Below are 18,824 nucleotides of genomic sequence, written 5' to 3' on the forward strand. Positions count from 1 at the left end.
ATAAATTAGGTGAATCAATGATATCATATTGCGTGGAAGACTGTTCCAAATATTATACTTTACACAAGCATTTTTAAGAAATATTTATTAACAAGTCTGCTTATCTTAATCAGAGACTTGTATATCACAAGTGATATACAAGTCTCTGTCTTAATAATATATTTTGATTAATTTACAATATCATGTAATAAACTCTCGCTTTCGAAGTTCAATTTAGCCATGTACACGTCCATCTACGCGCGTGGTGTGACTTTCGATGTTGGAAAAGACGTTTAGATTTAGATTTCCCGCGGTTGTAATGTCCTAATTTTACCTCATGTTTGAAGAGTTACAAAGGATTTTCGAGCTCCCTTTAGATTTATCCGTCTTGCAATACACATCGCCAAGAGTATCCAAGAATAAACACAAAAGTCACGTGATTTATCGGAGAGCGATTACACATGGCTGACAGTTGCACACCATCAACACAGGGTTGTCTGCTGCGGGGATAGATATCTAGGTAAGATTGTAACATTGTACAATTAAATATGGTAGAAATACTGAAAATTGTTGAAGAAAATTCATGAAAATTTATTTTAAAAGTTTACTCGTGTGTGCTACAGGTCGGGACTGCAGATTCCGATGTCGGGACGCTGTTGCGCCTAGTTTTATCGATTTTTGGTAACGGTGTGCGTGTGTCACGTTTGTAGTCGAGTTTTGTGTATGGGCAGTCTGATTCACAGAAAGGTTTTTATTGACGCGAATATAGCATTGCCATATACGGAAAGTTAGCGGTTTGTTTACGTACGGTTGGTGTCACAGGGCCAGCAACCCTATGTACGACTGTGTATAATTTACCTGTAAAACAGGCCTTGATATAGCTACAGTGCTAAAGGTGTGCATCTCTTGGACGTTGAAAATATCTTTCCCCGACTTAAGATTATTCCGGATTTGCCCGAGATCAATATGTTGCCTCGCACTTATTCCCAGTGTAATGTTGACATTGCAGTGAGCAATCCTCTTACGTCATCTATTTATATATATACACAGTATATATAAACTACACACATTGTAATGTGAAAGGATATTGTTATAAATGTGATATGATGTCCAAACACGTCCACACAAAAAATGACAGCAATCCAAAAGGTGCTTAATCAATAAAATTCATTTACAATTTAAAATTCATTTACAATTTAAAATCCATTTACAATTTAAAAATTAGCTGAAAAATCTTTATATTTGAATTAGAGTGACTGCTTTGGTATATTATATGTGTGCATGTGATTTCTCTTAAGTCTTTTCTCAATTTCCTGTGATTATTTTCAAATTAATCACATTATCATCCAATGTCAGAATGTATGACAGGCCTCTTTGTTTTGATGCCACATATAGCTTTAAAAGGAGAAATAATGGGAAGATTTGTTTTGAAATGTAGTTTTGATTATGTTATAGTAAAACTAATAGAGTAGTGCTGTGTATATATACGTAGTTATCGGTCAAAAATGATCCCGTTTGGGTATATTGCTGGTTTTTATGGTACATTCACTTATATTTTTAATGTACAGTAACCGTATTTAAAATGTAATTGTGGAAAATTTAAGGCAAAAAATTGGGCTTGCTTTGATATATTACAGGGTAAATGTTCTTCATTGTAACATTAAAGTGTCAAACCTAGAATCTACATTTACAGTTCTGTCATAAAATTTCCGCTAAAATCAAATGGCGAATATTATAAAAAAAAAACATTAGAAAATTAATGCAATTTTTTTTTTTTATATTATATAGTGTGTTTTTAATCACAACATGTTCTTGAAAGTCCCAAGTGAGTTTTCTTGAAGACTAAGCTTTACCTTGAACCGTTGAATTAATTGATGCTATTAATGAGTTAATTAATTAGTACAGTATCAGCTTATTTTTGCAAAATATGGCGCGAAAGGTTTTAAAAAACTTGACTCTCCCCCTACTGGCAACACATGTTGATTTTTTTGCTCATTATATTGTCTTCAGAAAATTACATTAAATTTTCTGTAAGGCAAATTTAACTTTTCTCATAATGAGAGGGCTGTATAAAATTTCATAAAATATGGATGAGACTGGATTTTGCAATTTGTAGAAAACTGAGTACGGTCTATAGTGGTTGTCTTATATAGTAAATGAAGGTGCCAATAAGCTACTTCACAGACTAATTGAAGTAATCATAGTACTTTTATAGTGTAAGTAATCATAGTAAATACATACGACACGCAATAATTGCTCGGCTCTTGTTTAATTTAAAGTTCAGTGACTTGACTTGCAGCCTTCATGGTGGTAAGGTCTCACATTGGTTTATGAAAGCAGCTTACATTGCAGACTCTGAGCTCTTGCTGGTTTGATTCCATTCCTGCAAGTTAAAGTCTATAGATCTGTGGGTTGTGAAATTGGTATCCAGCTAGTTAATGAGTCGGTAAAGTTTGAATAGCCTACCATCCCTGTCCCTGCCCTCACCCACCACCCATCACCATCCCAGTCCCTGCCCTCACCCACCACCCACAACCATCCCTGTCCCTGCCCTCACCCACCACCCACAACCATCCCAGTCCCTGCCCTCACCCACCACCCATCACCATCCCTGTCCCTGCCCTCACCCACCACCCATCACCATCCCTGTCCCTGTCCCTGCCCTCACCCACCACCCACAACCATCCCTGTCCCTGCCATCACCCACCACCCATCACCATCCCTGTCCCTGCCATCACCCACCACCCATCACCATCCCTGTCCCTGCCCTCACCCACCACCCATCACCATCCCTGTCCCTGCCCTCACCCATCACCATCCCTGTCCCTGCCCTCACCCACCACCCATCACCATCCTTGTCTCTGCCCTCACCCACCACCCATCACCATCCCTGTCCCTGCCCTCACCCACAACCATCCCTGTCCCTGCCCTCACCCACCACCCATCACCATCCTTGTCTCTGCCCTCACCCACAACCATCCCAGTCCCTTCTCTCAATCACCACCTCTATTGCCCTCTTCTCCCACCACCATCCCTACCCCTCCTCTCCAACGACCATCCCTACCCTTCCCCTCACCAACCACCATCCCTACCCCTCCTCTCCCATCACCATCACTGCCCCCAATTACCACCATCCCTATCCCTCCTCTTAACTCCTTCCCTCAAACACCCGCCATTACCTTAACTCCTGTAATGCAGTATAGTCAGTATAGCTACCTCCTATAGCTGCCTGTCTGGTATATTACATGACAATGCATATTCATGTGGGACAGGGTTCACAATGTTTTGAAGCTTGTATACAACCATGTATGTAGGTCCGTTACAAAAATTCCATTGTTTTATTTACAAAATTTTAAGTAAAGAACAGTTTACAGATTTAAATCCCTGCACAGTTCCTTTTGTTGGCAGTACACATTCTGACATATTACAGACGAGCTACACATGTTTAATGTTTCATTCATAGATAACATTGACAAGTTGGGATGTTAAAGTTTGTAAAAAAAAGTCCAAGACTTCAGCTTTATCTTGGTGGGGTCAAAATTTTGGATCTCAGTAAGCATTGTTGGCCCCGCTACTGTTGGTGATAATATAGTGTAAAGATATGCTACTGTTGGTGATAATAAAGTGTAAAGATATATGTGTAGGAGGCTGCCGTATCCTGTGAGAATCATCCGTGAAGTTTCCACTATGATACTGGGTGAAGTTCCCATTCACTAGTCCTGAGACTTAATATACCGTAATTATCCGACAATAAGTCCAGGCCTAGCTGGCGATAGCGTAATTATCAGACAATAAGTCCAGGCCTAGCTGGCGATAGCGTAATTATCCGACAATAAGTCCAGGCCTAGCTGGCGATAGCGTAATTATCCGACAATAAGTCCAGGCCTGGCAATACCGTAATTATCCGACAAAAAGTCCAGGCCTGGCGATACATGTACAATGAATCATGATTTACTGGCACGTGACAAGAAAATGACAATGTGTCAGTGACAGTTGACATATATATGTCGCCCTTTCGATGGATTTGCATGGTCAAATCATACAGGATGTCATTAAAGTCAGTGGTCGGCATAGTCAGGTTTTACTGTTCATAATATATTTGTGTGTGATGTGGATGATGTTGAGCTTTCAAATTACACAGGTTTTAATGTGTATGTAGCCTGATCATCTCCATTTAAGAAGTTCAGTAAATTACATTTGACAGTTGAGTGTATAAGACTATGATATATTTGTGTGTCATAATGTGGAGCTTTCAAATTATGCTCTGGGTATATATGTATACACTTTCGTGGTTATCCCATACAAAAATGTTATAACTATTAACATACAACAGTATTTGTTGTATACATATATTTATATTTGTGGTTCCATAGCAATCATATCACAAAAAAGAAAAAAATTACACACAACAAAATATGGTTCATGATATACAGTATTACCTAAAAAAGCAAAAATCCTCAAAAACTGTTTTCCTGATATGTTGCATTCTATAAATTTCAACGAGAAATTTTGATGGAGCTACCCCTGAATTACTGCATTTACTTAATATTGTTTCACAAACTTTACCCTACATAGTATTTCAAATTCCAAATTTCTGAAGTTTGCTTTTGAATATTTATACCCCCGCAACGAAGTTAGGGGGGATATACTGGAATCAGGTTGTCTGTCCATCTGGGGGATATACTGGACTCAGGTTGTCTGTCTGTCCGGGGGATATACTGGAATCAGGTTGTCCGTCCGTCCGTCCGTCCGTCTGTCTGTAGACACATTCTGTCCGGACAACTCCTCCTAAACCAATGGGCCGATTCCAATGAAACTTCACACAAATATAGAGGACCATGTGTAGATGTGCATGCGTATGCCTCTTTATTTTCTTTCAAAATTATGGTTGCTATGGCAACTGGTCAATATAAACAGGTTTTCTGATCAGAACCATAACTTTAAGTTTGTTCGGACAACTCCTCCTAAACCGAAGGGCCAATTTCAATAAAACACAAATATAAAGGACCATGTGTAGATGTGCCGCCACTTTCTTTTCAAAATTATGGTTGCTTTGGCAACTGGTCACTATATTACTGGGTTATCTTAGTTAGCCTCTAATTAACAGTTCCAATTCACCATTGACTTGTGCAGATTGCGGGGGTATTAGTCAGCCATCCTTGCGACAGTTCTAGTTTCTTCTGAAATTCACCTATTCTCTTCTCAAAAGGAGGTAAAAAATTATCCATATCCCAAACCACGTTAAAGATAATCCATGTTATCTACCTGCAGTCTATGTATGGTCATGTATGTCACATAGAAAAGCTAGTTTATAAAAACTTCAGGATTAAATCTAAATTTACAATCATTTTGTACTTTATGTAGTGGGTTATGTACTTCACATTCCAGCATGTCAATAGGTGTATGGCTGAAGTGGTGCAGGGAAGTCAACAGTACGAACCTTTATACATTATTTTAATATTGTAATGGATTCCAGACTGAAACTTCATGATGGGGTGAGGGAGTTAAGGGACTAATTTCAGGACTATTACTGGTAGGGTAGAGCTGGATAAGGGGCCTGGAAAGTCAGATTAGGATATAGTGTGCCATGAGATGAGTTTATATCCTCGATAAATGGATTCATATCAGTCACAACTCATAAATCTTACAATGCCTTATCGGCTATTACCGGAGTGGAGACTTAGTTTAAATGTGTGTTTGGAAGGCTGTAACTAGTTATAGCTTTGTAAATTTATTTATTTATAGCCGTCACTTGTGTCTTTTTAATCAACACCTGTCTATAGTGACAACTTGATTTAATCACCTGTCTGTAATGACCACATCTGATACATACACCTGTCTTAAGTGACCACATAATATACATACACCTGTCTAGAGTGACCACATATTATATATTAACACCTGACTTAAGTGACCACATAATATACATACACCTTTCTATAATGATCACATCTGACACATGCACCTGTCTATAATGACCACATCTGATACATATACCTGTCTGTAATGACCACATCTGATACATACACCTGTCTATAATGACCACATCTGATACATACACCTGTCTAAAATGACCACATCTGATACATATACACCTGTCTATAATGACCACATATGATACATATACCTGTCTATAATGACCACATCTGATACATATACACCTGTCTATAATGACCACATATGATACATATACCTGTCTATAATGACCACATTTGATACATATACCTGTCTATAATGACCACATCTGATACATACACCTGTCTGTAATGACCACATCTGATACATACACCTGTCTAAAATGACCACATCTGATACATATACACCTGTCTATAATGACCACATCTGATACATATACCTGTTTATAATGACCACATTTGATACATATACCTGTCTATAATGACCACATCTGATACATACACCTGTCTATAGTTACATCTTATACATATAACTGTCTATAACGACCACATCTGATACATACACCTGTCTATAATGACATCTGATGCATACACCTGTCTATAATGACATCTGATACATACACCTGTCTATAACGACCACATCTAATACATATACCTGTCTATAATGACCACATTTGATACATACACCTGTCTGTAATGACCACATCTTATACATACACCTGTCTATAGTGACCACATCTGATACATATACCTGTCTAAAATGACCACATCCGACACATGCACCTGTCTAAAATGACCACATCTGATACATATACCTGTCTATAATGACATCTTATACATATACCTGTCTATAACGACCACATCTAATACATATACCTGTCTATAATGACCACATCTGATGCATTCACCTGTCTATAATGACCACATCTGATGCATTCACCTGTCTATAATGACCACATCTGATACATACACCTGTCTAAAATGACCACATCTGATACATACACCTGTCTATAATGACCACATATGATACATATACCTGTCTATAATGACCACATCTGATACATATACCTGTCTATAACGACCACATCTGATACATACACCTGTCTATAATGACATCTGATGCATACACCTGTCTATAATGACATCTGATACATACACCTGTCTATAACGACCACATCTTATACATATACCTGTCTATAATGACCACATCTGATACATATACCTGTCTATAATGACCACATCTGATACATACACCTGTCTATAATGACATCTTATACATACACCTGTCTATAATGACCACATTTGATACATACACCTGTCTATAATGACCACATCTTATACATACACCTGTCTATAGTGACCACATCTGATACATATACCTGTCTAAAATGACCACATCCGACACATGCACCTGTCTAAAATGACCACATATGATACATACACCTGTCTATAGTGACATCTTATATATATACCTGTCTATAACGACCACATCTAATACATATACCTGTCTATAATGACCACATCTGATGCATACACCTGTCTAAAATGACCACATCTGATACATACACCTGTCTATAATGACCACATATGATACATATACCTGTCTATAATGACCACATCTGATACATATACCTGTCTATAACGACCACATCTGATACATACACCTGTCTATAATGACATCTGATGCATACACCTGTCTATAATGACATCTGATACATACACCTGTCTATAACGACCACATCTTATACATATACCTGTCTATAATGACCACATCTGATACATACACCTGTCTATAATGACATCTTATACATACACCTGTCTATAATGACCACATTTGATACATACACCTGTCTATAATGACCACATCTTATACATACACCTGTCTATAATGACCACATATGATACATATACCTGTCTATAATGACCACATCTGATACATATACCTGTCTATAACGACCACATCTGATACATACACCTGTCTATAATGACATCTGATGCATACACCTGTCTATAATGACATCTGATACATACACCTGTCTATAACGACCACATCTTATACATATACCTGTCTATAATGACCACATCTGATACATATACCTGTCTATAATGACCACATCTGATACATACACCTGTCTATAATGACATCTTATACATACACCTGTCTATAATGACCACATTTGATACATACACCTGTCTATAATGACCACATCTTATACATACACCTGTCTATAGTGACCACATCTGATACATATACCTGTCTAAAATGACCACATCCGACACATGCACCTGTCTAAAATGACCACATATGATACATACACCTGTCTATAGTGACATCTTATATATACCTGTCTATAACGACCACATCTAATACATATACCTGTCTATAATGACCACATCTGATGCATTCACCTGTCTATAATGACCACATCTGATGCATTCACCTGTCTATAATGACCACATCTGATACATACACCTGTCTATATTGACAACTTGTCTACAATGACACCTCTTTAGGAACCATCTGTCCTAATGTGGTCAATCGATACACACTTGTTTAGCTAGTGACCACCAAATTTAGTCACCTGTCACTAGTGACCATCACTGAATCTCACCTGCCTTTATAGTGACCACTTCTATACCCACCTGTCTAAGGTGGCCACCTGATTTACTTACCTGTCTATAATGACCACCTGTCAACTGTAGTCACCTGTCTCTGATGACCATATCTGATAAATCCTTTTGTTTAAATATGATTACAATGTACTCTCAATTGAAACTTTTTCAATTGTTCAAGTTTTATAATTATGTAGTCTCAGAGTTGGAATTCAGTTTACATATATTTATAGACATTCTGTTATAATGTAAATTAGTGGCTTGCTGTTGTTTAAACATGTTATAATAGTATTGTTTGGTGACTCTGCACATCCCTTTATCCTGAACCGTGTGAAATTTTAGTCCTTTATAAAGAGGTAAGACAATACCTTTCTCAGGTCATTCTGTATAAAAGCTCAAAGTCATTTCAGACTTTATTTTGCTAATATGATTGTCTGAAGGGTTTTGGATTATGTGCATTTTAAATTTACTATTATAATGTACTTAATAATTGTCTGTCTTTCCACCAAACTTAATGGTACTAGATCTAGAGACATAAGTTATTTTTCCCTTCACTTAACAGAATGGTGTGGCTAAATTAAAAATAAAATGACATCCACTTTGATAGTTTGTAGCTTGTGTACAAGATTTAATCTGGTGAAGCCCTTGACAGATTTATTTTAGATTGTATTTTCACACCCATATGATATAAAAGCAATACATTGGTACATTGGTTGTCATCAATTAGAGTTAAAGGTCAAAAAGGTCAAAGGTCTCACTTGTTACCTTTGACCTCTTTTATAATAGACATACAAGATGCCTCGACATGACTACACAACTAGGATGTATTTTAGTGAATGGTATAGGCTGGGTGGGGAGGGGGAGGGGGTGGTGGTGGGACTGAGTTGCTGGGTATGGCTTTGTGACCCCCCCCCCCCCCCCCCCTTTTTGCCACTCTACTTTGATTAATATTACATCATATACTATCATTAGCACAGATATGTTTGTTATGAGTGAAAATATGCATTTGTTTTTCAGGTCATTCCATCAACAGTCCCTGGATCTGTTCTTAGCTGTTTTTAAACTTGATCAAAATCTGTGATGTAGATGTGTCAGTAAGGTAAGTCATTGATACCGCAGCCCCTATAGGAGCTGGGAGATAGTGTAGTAAGTCATTGATACCGCAGCCCCTATAGGAGCTGGGAGATAGTGTAGTAAGTCATTGATACCGCAGCCCCTATGGGAGCTGGGAGATAGTGTAGTAAGTCATTGATACCGCAGCCCCTATAGGAGCTGGGAGATAGTGTAGAAGGTCCTCCTACAGAGTTGGGTGGGTGTGTCTTCCTCTGTTTCTTGGCCTGTTGGGGGATTATCAAGAGGTCTTATGGAACATCACCTGCTGTATCTCCATATTAATCATAGACTGCTGTAAACTCCTTCACAGTCACAGATAAGATGGCTGTAAACTCCTTCACTGTCACGTATAAGATGGCTGTAAACTCCTTCAGTCACAGATAAGATGGCTGTAAACTCCTTCACAGTCACATATAAGATGGCTGTAAACTCCTTCACAGTCACGTATAAGATGGCTGTAAACTCCTTCACAGTTGAATATAAGATGGCTGTAAACTCCTTCACTGTCACATATAAGATGGCTGTAAACTCCTTCACAGTCACATATAAGATGACTAAACTCCTTCACAGTCACATATAAGATGACTAAACTCCTTCACTGTCACGTATAAGATGGCTGTAAACTCCTTCACAGTCACAGATAAGATGGCTGTAAACTCCTTCACAGTCACGTATAAGATGGCTGTAAACTCCTTCACAGTTGAATATAAGATGGCTGTAAACTCCTTCACTGTCACGTATAAGATGGCTGTAAACTCCTTCACAGTCACAGATAAGATGGCTGTAAACTCCTTCACAGTTGAATATAAGATGGCTGTAAACTCCTTCACAGTTGAATATAAGATGGCTGTAAACTCCTTCACAGTCACATATAAGATGGCTGTAAACTCCTCAATTCAGAAACATATACCATGGCTGTAAGCCCTTCAGAATCGAGAAGTCCATGTCTCCTATTGGAACGCTCAGTCAAGAGCTGCTGCTCCTGCCCCCACCCATACCCCACCCATCCAGCTAGACTTTTGGTATACGTTTTTGTGCAGTAACACATTTTAAACAATCTACAGTAAATATTTCTATAAATTCATTATATTATAGCAGAATATATTTATATTTGCTGGGTATAGATTTATTTTTATGCTATTTCCAATAATTACCAGGCTGTATAGTGAAATTAAATTCTCTGAGAAAATTGTCAACTTCATTTCATTGTACACAATCTTAAGCCTGATGCCTTTCTCCACTGACGCATTATAGACCTGTCATACAGTAGTGGTGTATGTGTTTTGTGGGACACCAGTCTAATCCCATCCAATTAGACATATGTACCAATTAATCATGTGCCACAAGGGAAATACACCTAATGTAGAGAGAAGAGCTGAGAGAGTGGACTACCAAATGACTTTAATGTCCAGTTTTACCTGTCCACCCAAGGTCACCCACTGGTCAGGAACACTAACACAATGAACATTTTATGATAATATAACCATGAATATTTTTATCTGGAGTCTGTATTTGAAGAATTTAATGGTAATAATATTGTAGTTGGCTAGATGTTCTTAGTGGGAAAGAAGAGAACAGGGAGGGAGGAGACTGACAGTAGTAGTATTTTTTCTAAGGGATGGGGGGGGGGGGGGGGGAGGTATTGTAAGTACACAAAATCTGAGCATGAATGTGTCAATTCCACATTGCTCTCTCTTCGCTTAGAGATAAAATTTGGAAGTTTGAGCTAGAGTACATGTACCATAGGCATATATATGAGAGAAAATATGTGATGGGGGGGGGGGGGGGGGGGGGGAGGAGACACAGCATTATTTTCTATTCTAGGGGAGGGGAGAATTATTGGGAGAGGAGACACAGCAGCCGATTGAGAGGGGCAGACACAGCAGATCATGGGAAGGGGGAGACACAGTATTTTCTTTTTCTGTCAATGGGGCAGATAATTGAAATGGGGGGGGGGGGGGGAGCAGAGCAGGTTTTTTTGTTAGATTGGGGGGCAGCAGTATTTTTCAAAGGAAGGTAAAAAAAATAACCCTACCTATAGCTACCTAGCCATATAAAGACCTCTTGTTGGTTACTGCAGCAAACCAAGATATTTTAAAGGGTGGCCTCAATCATAAATACAAAGAAAATTTATTGTATATACATGACCTGACATGTACACACACCTTATTAAAAACAATCCTGGTGTTGGTGTCAAAGTGGGTTTGAGGGGGTGGGGAAGGGGGAGGTCAAGGAAGGACAGATTTATGGGGAGGAAGAACATTGACAGGTTGGCTTCTATATCTATATATAATCTTGATTTTATAAAGGAGGAAATAGACTCAGAACTTTAATCTTTTGTCAGATCATAGTTCATATATGTTCCAAACCTTGCCAGAGGAAAGGTGGTGGGGGGGGGGGGGGGTGTTAAGGGGGCAACCTGGTGCAAGGATGGTAGTTGGACAGTTTTTTACACTGAATGAAACAAAATTGAAGGGAAGGAAGTGTATTTCAGATAATACCTTGACCAATCAATGTATGTTTTGTCATGAAGAACATGTTCATTTCATAGACAAATTTTTTTTTTTTCTTTTGTAGATGTCATGTGACAAGTATACAAATGATATAGAAGGAAGGTGTGTCATCAACAGGAAGTAAGGTGCTGGACCAATCAAAATGCCTGTAAGTTAATGCTTTTCATATCAGTTGACCAATCACATTTTGTGTACCACTGTATTTCGATCAGTAATTAGTCTATCACATCTGGTTGTAAATGTGGCAGTGATTGATAATTGACAATGTTAAATACATACTGTTTAATATAATGCTGAATACATATAGCTACTTCATAATTTATCTGAGCTTGAATAAGGTGACCTTTTGTACAGTTTTACACAGCTGACCCCTTCATCAAGTCTTTGCCCCCAGTTTTACACAGCTGCCCCCTTCACAAAGTCTTTGCCCCCCAGTTTTACACAGCTGTCCCTTTCGCAAAGTCTTTGCCCCCCAGTTTTACACAGCTGTCCCTTTCGCAAAGTCTTGGCCCCCAAAGATAACCACAACCCAGCTGCAGGTTCTATAGCTTCAAAAAGCATCTTTGAGTCTCCTATAGCTTTCTCTTGGTTTGATTTGTTTGGTTTGTTTTTGTTTAACGTCCTATTAACAGCCAGGGTCATTTAAGGACATGCCAGGTTTTGGAGGTGAAGGAAAGCAGGAGTACCCGGAGAGGTTTCGAACTCACAACCCAGAGGTAGATCGAGGGCTAGTGATAAAGTGTCGGGACACCTTGACCACTCGGCCACTGCGGCCCGTCCATTTCTCTTTCTCTTGGAGTGGTCAACATAGGCACCAAACCTGTAATAGGATACCCTGTGTGCTTTCAACCATCAACCTCATGTTTTCAAGGCAAGCATCTTTTTCTGCCAGCCTTATAGCTAGTTAATTATATAAGGTGACCCTTAATACTCTCCACTTTTACACAATCTACTAGACAACATCACAGGGACTTCCATGGTGCCAATTTCTAACTCGGTAGTTATATATTATATATGGACTGTACTGGGTCAGGATTTTGTGTCAATTCCCTGTGGTCAACATTAATTATACAAGATCTGGTTTAACCAGTGATGTTTGCCGATATCAAAATAATCTCAAAATGATAATGCATTAGCAATATAGACCTTATATTGGTATGTCAGTCGGAGGCATGCTGTGACCTCCACGCCAGATACTGTCTGCTTCCTGTGAATGATTCTATGTGGAGATAAGGAACAAGAGAACTGAGGTCAATTAGACTGGGGTCGTGTACATGTTATATATTACTGTAAATGTACACATTTTAGTGAAATCTTATTTTAACGTTAGTTCTAGTTTACTGGTTATCATATTTTATGTTGTAATCTTATTTTAGTGGAAATCTTATTTTAGTGTTGATTTTATTTTTGTGTAATTTTATTTAAGTGGTTATCTTATTTTAGTGGAAATCTTATTTTAGTGGTGATCTTATATGTTTATAGTGGTAATCTTATTTTATTGGTAATTGTTTAAATAGACAATTGCTTATATTTTGTTGGGTGTATTCATTCATAGAAAATTGATGAAATAAGCATAACTAGTGTTTGAAACTTATTTTTAGTAAAGATTTTTGAAAAATATCTATAATCAGGTACATTTAAACATAAATCATATATATATTCCTGATAAATATCTAAGTTTACAGTATTTTAATAATGTTTTAAAAAATATACTGAAGAAGACTACATGATGACTAGAGAGTGTAAGTCTGTCTCTAGAATATTAAAATTATAAATTGAATCGAGTTTTATAATATTAGTATCTAAGATATATATGTTTGAATCTAGAGACCCCTCAGTTTCAAACAAGGGGAGATAATGTAATGTACAAATTTATTGTACAAATTTATTGTACAAATTTAGCTTTTTTACAAACACATATGGGGCTGGTCAGGCCAATCTAATAGTTTCCCTTACAGTAAAATCTCTCTCCCAACTATAATGCACCAATTGGTCCGAGTCAGTCTTTCATCTTAATGACTATAACTATGAAGTCCTGTGTCAGTTCCCATTCAGACTCGGATCTCGATTACTAGAACTACGACTGTGTCAGTTCCCAATCAGACTCCGATGTAGATGACTAGAACTACGACTGTGTCACACAGTGTCTGATTGATTTCTGTGATGTAATCATGCTATGCTGTTGCACTGTCGTACACTCAAGTGTCCTTTTATACAAGTTATTGACTGGTGATGATTCAGTATCATTTCAAACGTTTCAGCTAACTGTTCAATAGAAAATTGATTGTCAGGAAAAACAGAAAACCAATAACCATTATACTGAAAATGAATCTGGTGCCTAATGAGACTTTCATCGTAGAACAGATATCAGTTGTCTTGTATCAATTATATGGTATGATGAGGAAGGAATTGACTTCAGATCTATGACATTTCCTTGTTAGTGTGAGCTTTAACGTGTATATTTCTAGTCAGTGAGAGCTATTGTCAAGTACACTTTTCTCGTAGTGAGAAGAACTATTATGATGTACATGTTTTTCTCAGTGAAAACTTGTATATGTGTTCTGCCATCAGTCTCAGAGCTATTATAATGTATATGAAACTCATCAGTTAAAACTATTATGACATGCATATTTCTTGTCAGTGAGAATTATTATGACATATAAATCATGTGTTCCCCTTCAGTGAGAACTGTTATGACGTACATGTTCCTCTTCAGTGAGAACTATTATGACGTACATGTTCCTCGTCAGTGAAAACTATTACGACGTACATGTTCCTCGTCAGTGAGAAATATTATGACATACACATTCCTCATCACGGAGAACTATTATGACGTTCATGTTCCCTGTCAGTAATATCATGACGTACACAAACGTATATATATTATGACAAACATATCTTCATCTGTGAGAACTATTATGACGTACACATTCCTCATCACGGAGAACTATTATGACGTTCATGTTCCCTGTCAGTAATATCATGACGTACACAAACGTATATATATTATGACAAACATATCTTCATCTGTGAGAACTATTATGACGTACACATTCCTCATCACGGAGAACTATTATGATGTTCGTGTTCCTTGTCAGTAATATCATGACGTACACAAACGTGTATATTATGACAAACATGCCTTCATCTGTGAGAACTATTATGACGTACACATTCCTCATCACAGGGAACTATTATGACGTTCATGTTCCCTGTCAGTAATATCATGACGTACACACACGTTGATATTATGACAAACATATCTTCATCTGTGAGAACTATTATGACGTACACATTCCTCATTACGGAGAACTATTATGACGTTCATGTTCCCTGTCAGTAATATCATGACGTACCCAAACGTGTATATTATGACAAACATGCCTTCATCTGTGAGAACTATTATGACGTACACATTCCTCATCACGGAGAACTATTATGACGTTCATGTTCCTTGTCAGTGATATCATGACGTACACAAACATATATATATTATGACAAACATATCTTCATCTGTGAGAACTATTCACTCTATTCATCTCTTTAGGATGAGACAATTACAGGATCTCAACCCTTTGGATAAGATTCTTAAAAAGCTGCCAAACATTTGGCAAGAATATTTCTCCTCAGGCTCCCTGGTCTCAGCTTCAATTTGATAAAGTTAATTTACAGGTATAATAACGGGGACAGCATTATAAGTGAAACCAGAGCTGGTTATAAGTTGTGTAGACCTTTAATAGTGTTAGCTAGGTACACAGAAGTTTTATATAAACACAGTATTGTGTTACCAGTATTTAATTGGCAGCTGTTTAGGCCAAATGTAAAGTGTAAATAGATATAACCAATGAAGTGTGTCTACAGCTGTTGTAAACAATACACCTGTGCTACCTGTCACCCCTTATATCCACATAGACTGAGCAGATAAGTTAGTATAATCTATGTTTTAATAGAGATATTGGAGAGTTCTATTTAAATCAGAGGGGTAGAAGGTCAGCTGGATGATAGATGTGTTTGATGTTTAGCTGTTTCATGGATGATTGAATGGGGAGACATGAAGTAAGCATGTTATTAGGTTTAATGGGTAGTCTGGCCAGAGTGGGTGATAGGGATGAGTGGATGAGAGTCGAGGGTCAAGTGAGAGAGAGGAGTGAGTGGGAGAGAGGAGTGAATGGATGAGAGGGGTGAGAGAATGAGAGTCGAGGGGTAAGTGAGAGAGAGGTGAGTGGATGAGAGGGGTGAGGGAATGAGAGTCGAGGGGTAAGTGAGAGAGAGGTGAGTGAATAAAAGTCGAGGGGTAAGTGAGAGAGGGGAGAATAAATGAGAGGGGCGAGTGAGGGAGAGGGGTGAGTGGGAGAGGGGCGAGTGAGGGAGAGGGGTGAGTGAGGGAGAGGGGTGAGTGGGAGAGGGGCGAGTGAGGGAGAGGGGTGAGTGAGGGAGAGGGGTGAGTGGGGGAGGGGCGAGTGAGGGAGAGGGGTGAGTGAGGGAGAGGGGTGAGTGGGAGAGGGGCGAGTGAGGGAGAGGGGTGAGTGAGGGAGAGGGGTGAGTGGGAGAGGGGAGAATAAATGAGAGGGGCGAGTGAGGGAGAGGGGCGAGTGAGGGAGAGGGGTGAGTGGGAGAGAGGGGTGAGTGAGGGAGAGGGGAGAATAAATGAGAGGGGCGAATGAGGGAGAGGGGCGAGTGAGGGAGAGGGGTGAGTGGGAGAGGGGAGAATAAATGAGAGGGGCGAGTGAGGGAGAGGGGAGAATAAATGAGAGGGGTGAGTGAGGGAGAGGGGTGAGTGGGGAGAGGGGAGAATAAATGAGAGGGGCGAGTGAGGGAGAGGGGTGAGTGAGGGAGAGGGGAGAATAAATGAGAGGGGCGAATGAGGGAGAGGGGCGAGTGAGGGAGAGGGGTGAGTGAGGGAGAGGGGCGAGTGAGGGAGAGGGGCGAGTGAGGGAGAGGGGCGAGTGGGAGAGGGGCGAGTGGGAGAGGGGAGAATAAATGAGAGGGGCGAGTGAGGGAGAGGGGAGAATAAATGAGAGGGGCGAATGAGGGAGAGGGGCGAGTGAGGGAGAGGGGCGAGTGAGGGAGAGGGGCAATCGGATAGGCAAGTGAATGAGAGGGACGAGTTGTCCTATAACAAACCCATGGAAGCCAATTAACACAACAATTTTGACATGCATAGTCATGAAAGCAGGGTTTGTATTGTGCAACTGTAGTCAGCATACTGACTTATTCCTACAACAAATGGGCTTATTACTAGGCATTATAAAATATATAATACAGTAGAATTCCTCGGCTTACTGCTATGTAACTCAATATAAGGAGTACCATATAAATTCAAAGATATAAAACTGATGCGTACAGATTTGAATATTTTCATTGAATACAGGGCTTTTTCTGGGAGCCTTTTGGGGCCGTTAATGGGCCCCATTCCCAATTGAAATTATTTCATTTTAAAGCCAAATTCCTAAAATTTCCACTTTACTCCTGAAAAATTCTTTCCCAATTCACCAATTTTCTTCCCAAAATGAGACAAAAAGGTCCCATCCCAAACCAGTGAGAAAAAGCCCTGGAATAGTATATATATGTGTATTATGTATTTGATATCTCTTGATTTTTTTATATGTTGTAAATCATCTGGAAAAAAAAGTTCAATTCTGGCTATAAATGTTTGTTAAATTTTGACTGATTTCTTTACCAATCCAAACCTGCTGGCTCGACACTTCAGCTCTCAGTCTTAAGTGGAATATAAAACTTTCAAAAAGGTGATTAACACCAGCAGAGCCTATTTGTGTGTCCATCTGTATGTTTCTTCCATCTGTCAGCTAATTTTTTAACTCACTAACATATACATAGCGGTCTGGTATAGTGGTCTGAGAGTTTATGGTAATTTAACCATGACCATGGAAAGTGATGACTGACCATCATTTTCTTAATTTAAGTGTAAAGCAGGTACTTTTTACTGTTTCCTTGCTGCCAGAAGCAAATAATGACATATCCCTTCATAAAATATGAAAATAATGACCCCCTCCCCTATAGTGGACTCACGTTGTTATATCTAGTGTGTAGAATGATACTGACAATGGTTACAAGTAGCCACATGCACTTAAGTTTCAGGGTTGTATGTTAATAGTGGTGTAAATTTTACACCATGGAAACTATAAAAAAAAACAATACCACCCCCCCCCCCCCCCCCCCCCCCCAACAAGCAATGTGAACATATTGTAGGCTTCATTGTCTAAAATAAAATCTGCAGAATTTGTTATCATTTTGTGATATTGTCTACAATAAGGAAAACAGAACTGCTGCGGCAGTATACATAAGATTTGATACACATTGTGACTGGAATCTCTGCTATCCCTTGACAAGTTATCAGTGTATATATGTTTAAATTCCGTATTGAAACACTTAAAGACCTTATCACCATTTCAAGGATCAGTTGTGAGATTGTGTGGGTAATATTTCAGATGGGCACATTCCGGCTTAGATTGGGATGTTATTGTGTGAGTGAGCTTCCCTCCCCAGGATGATGTCACTACAGCCAGAACACTGTCTCTGATCTGGTGTAGAATACATTTCTTGTTAGCTCGTTAGCAGGGGGCCGCGGTGGTGGTGGCGGAGTCCGGAGCGTCTCTGATCTGGTATAGAATACATTTCTTGTTAGCTCGTTAGCAGGGGGCCGCAGTGGTGGTGGAGTCCGGAGCGTCTC

General features: G+C 39.0%; 1 protein-coding gene across 1 annotated transcript in view; it reads left to right on the plus strand.

Annotated features, from left to right (window-relative positions):
* Positions 1 to 396: 396 nt before the first annotated feature.
* Positions 397 to 18,824, plus strand: part of LOC117315738 (coronin-2B-like) — a 60,613-nt gene continuing 42,185 nt past the window's right edge. Inside the window, 3 exon segments of the mRNA XM_033870091.1 lie at positions 397 to 499; positions 9,525 to 9,606; positions 12,198 to 12,281. Coding sequence (XP_033725982.1) covers positions 12,276 to 12,281 — 6 coding nt within the window. The 5' untranslated portion in view covers positions 397 to 499; positions 9,525 to 9,606; positions 12,198 to 12,275.

The sequence above is a fragment of the Pecten maximus genome, chromosome 17, assembly GCF_902652985.1.
Source record: "Pecten maximus chromosome 17, xPecMax1.1, whole genome shotgun sequence".
NCBI classification, from domain to species: domain Eukaryota; kingdom Metazoa; phylum Mollusca; class Bivalvia; order Pectinida; family Pectinidae; genus Pecten; species Pecten maximus.